The sequence below is a fragment of the Nanorana parkeri genome, unplaced genomic scaffold, assembly GCF_000935625.1.
Source record: "Nanorana parkeri isolate BGI_ZX_2015 unplaced genomic scaffold, ASM93562v1 scaffold1403, whole genome shotgun sequence".
Taxonomy (NCBI): Eukaryota; Metazoa; Chordata; class Amphibia; order Anura; family Dicroglossidae; genus Nanorana; species Nanorana parkeri.
This window is the reverse complement of record NW_017307671.1, coordinates 216,706-222,569: the sequence shown is the minus strand read 5'-3', so window position 1 is coordinate 222,569 and position 5,864 is coordinate 216,706. Positions and strand designations below refer to the sequence as shown.

Below are 5,864 nucleotides of genomic sequence, written 5' to 3'. Positions count from 1 at the left end.
TTTTTTTTTTTTTTTTTTTTTTTTTTTTTTTTTTTTTTCCTTTCTTTGCTATGGTTTTCACAGCCGGTGATTTGGAAATTGCAATTCCAATTGTGCAATATGACAGGTCAAGACGACTAGATTTAGTATGGAGAAAAGTACAGCTTTACTCCTAATACATTTTGCTACAAGCTCCATTAACCTATAAATAGTATTGAAGGCAAATACATTTTATTGTGTAGAAGCTATCAAGCCTATAACTTAATGCCTACAGTCTGGTCAAAATATCAATGCATGCAAATGATTGTAAGGTTTGGGTGGGTGGTTTTTATTTTCACCTATATTTTGAATATTAAGGAATGCTCCACTTTTTAGCACACCTTTTTGTAGTTATTTAAAATATTTTTTTTGCAACATCTTTAGCAACCATGTCCAGATGTATTCAGGGATTTACATTACTTTGACAGTATTTTGAGGCACTGAGCAGCCATGATCATCTAAAAAGACAGTGCTTTTTGGATTAATAATCTTGGCTGCTCAGTGCCTTAATCTTTATATTTCAGTAAAAAGATCCCTCACTAGATCCTGTTATGGTTGGTACGGATCTGGCCAGTAACGATCTAACTAGATGTGCTCTATTTTTGTAATTTGCTGTTTTTGTTGTTGTTTTTTTCCCATAGATATCTGTGTGACTTCACGTACTATACCTCTTTGTACAAGAGCCAGGGCAAATCTGTGTTCATCCATGTGCCTCCTCTAGGAAAGCCGTATACAGCTTCACAACTGGGCCGTGCTTTACAGATCATTATAAATACTATCCTGGACATGCTGGAACAATCAGAAGACCAAATCACTTGCCATCAAAAACACTGACAAAGGTCTATGTATGGTAAAACTCCGCAGACCCGCTAGGGGGATAAAGAAACACAAAAATGAGGATTTGATTTTATACCACTGACGATGTGTTTTTCGGTTTTGAAAAATATTGTTTTATCCTCTAGGCAAAGTTGTCAAATTTGTCCCACTACTGCCAAAAGTACTGTAAGTTAAGGGAAGAGACAAATTTAAGAGCATTTTTTCAATGCAAATAATATTAATATGATTGAGCAGTGTACTAAATCAGGTGTTTTTAGTTTTTCAATAAACTACTTTTTCGTACAGCTTTTTAAATGCCAAAATAAAGAAAAACAAAATGTCCTTCTGGGTAGAGGTTGACTTTATCGGTTTAAACTTTAAATAATGGCGTAGAATTTAGTATATGCCAGCTTTCAGTGCTTTGGAATTTTGGGACTGGACAAGAATGATCACTTGACTAGTTCATAAAATTCTTAAAGGCAGTTGATCACTTTTTTTGTCTGGTGAGTATGACCTTGTGGCCAATAGTTTCTTTGCTTTTCATTGTCTATTAATTCAAGTACCGAATGACAGGTTAAAAAAATTCTTATACATGTAGAGCAAAACAATAAAAGCCTTGCAAATAAAATCTACAATGCCAAATAGGATCATTTACTTAAGGGTATGAGAATTATATATATACATTTCTTTAAAAAAAAAAGTGTGATTAGAATAGATTATTGCTGACATTCCTATGCCCTGTCATCTCCTATCTCTGATTTACTTGAGGCATTTTGAATGTTTTACATATAAACAACTCTGTTAGCACAATATAGGGTTTTTTAATTTAAAACAGGGTTATGGTATGTAATGATTTCTGACACACAGCACAATTTTTTTTTTGGGGGGAGGGGGGTTGGAAAAGGTAACTATGGGTGTCTGTCGGGTGACCTTTGTAATTTTGTAGCTTGTGTGGACTAGTTAATTTCTTACAAAAAGGAACAAAATTCTAGCCTCAGTGCCATTGAAGCTTGAATTACTTTGCTGAATGTAACCGCTGGCATTGGCATGACAATATTTAGGTACTTTCCTCTTAGTTTTGTTTTTTTTCTATTGATGCATTGCATTTTGGTACCTTCATTTAATATTTAAAGGGAATTGTGTTCATTATGTAAAGGAATTTTCAAGGTTAAATTTTTGTCGACGGGTCTGTCAAACTACATATTTGTTATAGCTTGAGCATAGATGGGCCCCATGGCTTCTCATTTCTTGCATATGCCAGCAAGATGTGCTTGTCATAATTCTGACTCTTCCTGTCGTCTGCCTTTTTTGAGGTTTGACAGTTTCTACTCACTTTTTCTTGTTCCACCACCTCTTCATTCTCCATAATATAAAATAAATATAGTAGGGACATTTTGACCTCCTCAAAATGGCCATAGTAGTTGTGTACACTCAAGAACTTAATTGCAGATAACTCCCTAGTCCCCAAGAGACATAAGGCATTGTTGGGTGGCCTGGCAGCATCTCCCCAAAACATTTTAGGACATCGGAAAACCCAAATATAAACAGACTGTGAATTTAAGATTTAAAAACATGGATGATTTCTTGTAGACTTTAGAGCCTGAACACCTTAATCTACCTGATGTTTGGAATATATAAAAAGGTGTGTATTTTTCACACAAAAAGATACTGGACTAAAATCATAGACATTGCCTTGATTATGTTTGCTATGATCATCAACCTGGCTTTAAGAATGAGTCATAGCTACAACATTACACATATAAAACTGTAAGTGCCATTTCTGCAAATATTTTTTTGCTATTAAAATTCCACATCTAAGACTTGATTTTTAGTCTCATGTTGCAGACGTGCTCATTTCTTTTCGGGTTAGCTGTAATGAGGGTACAGGGATCGCTACTTCCAAAATGGGTTAGGTTTTTGCTGCATACGGGGCATGAATAATTTCTGTACAATTTCTGTACAATCAGAAGAAGTTTACATTTATTTTGCTGTGTCAAGTTGAGCAAAGTATCGAAAATATTGCTACTTAATTGCATAATACCCCACTTTGAATTACAAATTCAAAGTAGCTGCTGATATTTGAAATTATATTACAATTAAAAAGTACTAATGAGGTGTAACTGTGGAGGGGGGGGGGGGGGTTTATAGCAGTTAAAAAATTGACAGAAAGACCCCTCCAGATGCCTGTGAAAAATGTTATTTGTTAATATAAATAATAGCTATGTTTCTCACAAAGCCAGTAGAGTCATCTGCATGTAGTAAACCAAGTCTACACATCACAGATAACCCTTATACACCAGATGTTAGAGCAGCCTAATTGGCACCCACAACTACAATTCCATGTCACCGGGCCTGCTAATTATGGGAAGAGGGGTACGCCCCCCTGGAAAGCGTTAGGAAGAACCATAGCTGGCAGATCCAGTGACATGTTATTGTAGCTGTGGGTGCTGATTGGGCTGCTATTTATATTAATAAATGTAATGCACAAAGACAAGGTGTCATCCTTGTGTGGTTTTTTTTTTTTCATTTGCATTGATTTGTGAAGATTTTGGATTGTTTAGAAATGGATACGAATAGCCAGTGGCGCCAGTTACTTTGCATATACAATGATTTATGTGAACCTCCAGATGCCTGCATGCTGCATCTTCTCTCAATGTGGTGCCCCTGTATCCCAGAAATGCAGGGTGCTAGTACGCCAGCTTCCTGGTCACTGGCTTTGAGGTAATTTCATGCACCATATGGTTGGCACATCACACTATCCAAGGGCTAAGTGTCAAAGGGCAGGAGAAGGTGGGAACAGACCTAAGAAACTGGCTGGTACTTGCATCACAAATTCTGGGGATGCAGGGGGGTCTATATAAGGATCAAATAGGTTGTGCAGTTGCCTAGAGTTGTCTACTATTCATAGTAAAAAGTAATTTAAAAAAAAAAAATCTCCTAGAGATTTTTATTTTTTTAATTGTAACTGAATAGGAATATTCAGTTGTATGTTGTAATAAGAAACATCCGCTAGAAGAAGAAGAGTCCATCACAGGAGCATATTACTTACTTTATTCATAGAGATATATATATATATATATCTCTATCACACACTCACACTCTGTTAGAGTTACAATCCACTTGAAACCTCCTATTTTAGCCTAAATGTGTCTCTCTTTCTCTCATAATTCATTGTGAATAATACAAGTGAGGACAAAATTTAATTCTTGTAGCCTGCTGTGGTACACCACATGTAAGAGATGGTTCTCCTAATTTAATGAAGTCGATCATTTAGTAAGCATAGAACTACAACAAATTATTATTCTATAGGGTCTTGGCATTCAGAAAATATATAATGTTGGGGGGTTTTACGTCATTTTCAGGCCTACAATGTGGAATATAACATGGGTGCAAAAAATGAAAAAAGGGCCTCAGTCATGAAGGGGTTAAATGTCATCAGGAGGGAAAAAAAAAATCAGTGGCCAGCTATCTGTCTTTGATAGGATGCATTCTTCTACGGCTAATGGTGATAGTTTATTATAACACATACTGTATGTCTGACTACCTCTGCAGTTTGTATATTTGGGTTTTATATTCACCCTGCTGTTGTAAGTGCCTTACACAAACCTACAGATCTTTCTGTCAATGTATGGACTGCATGTATAATCACTGCCTCTTTAGAAAAAAACACAAATGGCCTTAATGTAAAACTTCAGGATCCATGCATTTGCATACAGCCATTCTACCTCTGTCTCTAATGGGCATAAATGTGTTCTAGTTTGCAGCAGCATGTTATTTACCATTCAACCAAGTGATTCTACTACTTTTGCACAATACATGTCATAAACTGTATAATCAGAAATGCATATTTTAATGTCTTTAATAAATGGTAATATTAATTGTGTTTGAGACCTGGGTGCTATTTTTGTAGTGTAATTGTCTTCTGTCTGTGTATGAATATTGTGAGGCGCTGGCAGGGTTTTGGACAGTGTAAATGAGTCACCATCCACATTGGGTGCTGCCTGCATCAGAGCACTGCCTTGAAGAGACGGATACCTATGAAACAAAAATAGAGGCGCTTGAATAAGCTCATATTGGCAAATGCTAAGCAGCAAAAAATTAACTGCCTAGCAGATGTGACAGCTAACTTGAGCCCACCAGGCCTCCTTAAAGCAGCTGCAGCAAGAGAACCTGTCTCTACAGCAACAGATGGTGGTGCAGTGGCTGACTTCTACAACTGGTACAGAGCGCTTTGCAGAAATTGTCCTTGCAGGCAATTGTCCTTTTTACGTGGAAGGCTTAAGGCCTACTTGGAGCCCTACAAAATCAAGGGGGGTGATTTACTAACCTAAACACACGCACGCACCAGGTGTGTGTGATTTTTACACAGCAAAACGTATTTATCAACCAAAAAGTCTCTAAAAGCATATTTCCACTAATGCCATATATGGAAAAATCATGCACACGATGCATATATAATGCTGCTTCACAGTTTAGACAAAAATGGTTAGCTCATGCATTTACATTCCTGCATTCATCAACGCAAGCAACACAACATAGAGCTAATTTACACAACATCACCTTGCAAATTCATGCAGGGCTTTGCACAACACACCTGCTGGGTATGTACACACTACAAAGGTGTTTAGATTCCACCCATAGATCATGCTGGGAGGGAACACACTACAGAGGTGTATACATGTTCGTGGTCTGTTTATAAGGTTAGTAAATCAACCCCAAGATGTCAGAGTATTCTAAACTTAAAGAAGTCCAGGCTCTGTGTTACCATGGCTATTCAAGTGCAGCATTCAATTGCATGGGAATATGACTGTGAAGCCCACAATATCACAGATATATGATTTGTTTCACCTCACAAACACGTGGTTGCATCTAGAGGTGCTCAAGCCGGATGGTGGTGCAAATAGTCGGCAACAGTTACACCAAAACTTTGCCTGTTGAGATACAGTACATACCCCTGAGTGTGAATAAGCTGGTTTCCCTTGTGGAGTGCCATACTGCTACTGAGAGATTTGCTGCCCAAGCAAAACATG

The 5,864-nt window shown here is 37.2% G+C and overlaps 1 protein-coding gene across 2 annotated transcripts in view; it reads left to right on the top strand.

The window, feature by feature from the left end:
• PGPEP1 (pyroglutamyl-peptidase I) overlaps positions 1 to 1,018 on the top strand; it is a 12,989-nt gene extending 11,971 nt beyond the window's left edge. The window contains exon 5 of one of the 2 annotated variants that reach the window (XM_018569815.1): positions 660 to 1,018. In XM_018569815.1, coding sequence (XP_018425317.1) covers positions 660 to 852 — 193 coding nt within the window. In that variant the 3' untranslated portion in view covers positions 853 to 1,018. The remainder of the gene's footprint in view (positions 1 to 659) is intronic. The other variant, XM_018569816.1, reaches the window with a different exon arrangement.
• Positions 1,019 to 5,864: the final 4,846 nt, after the last annotated feature.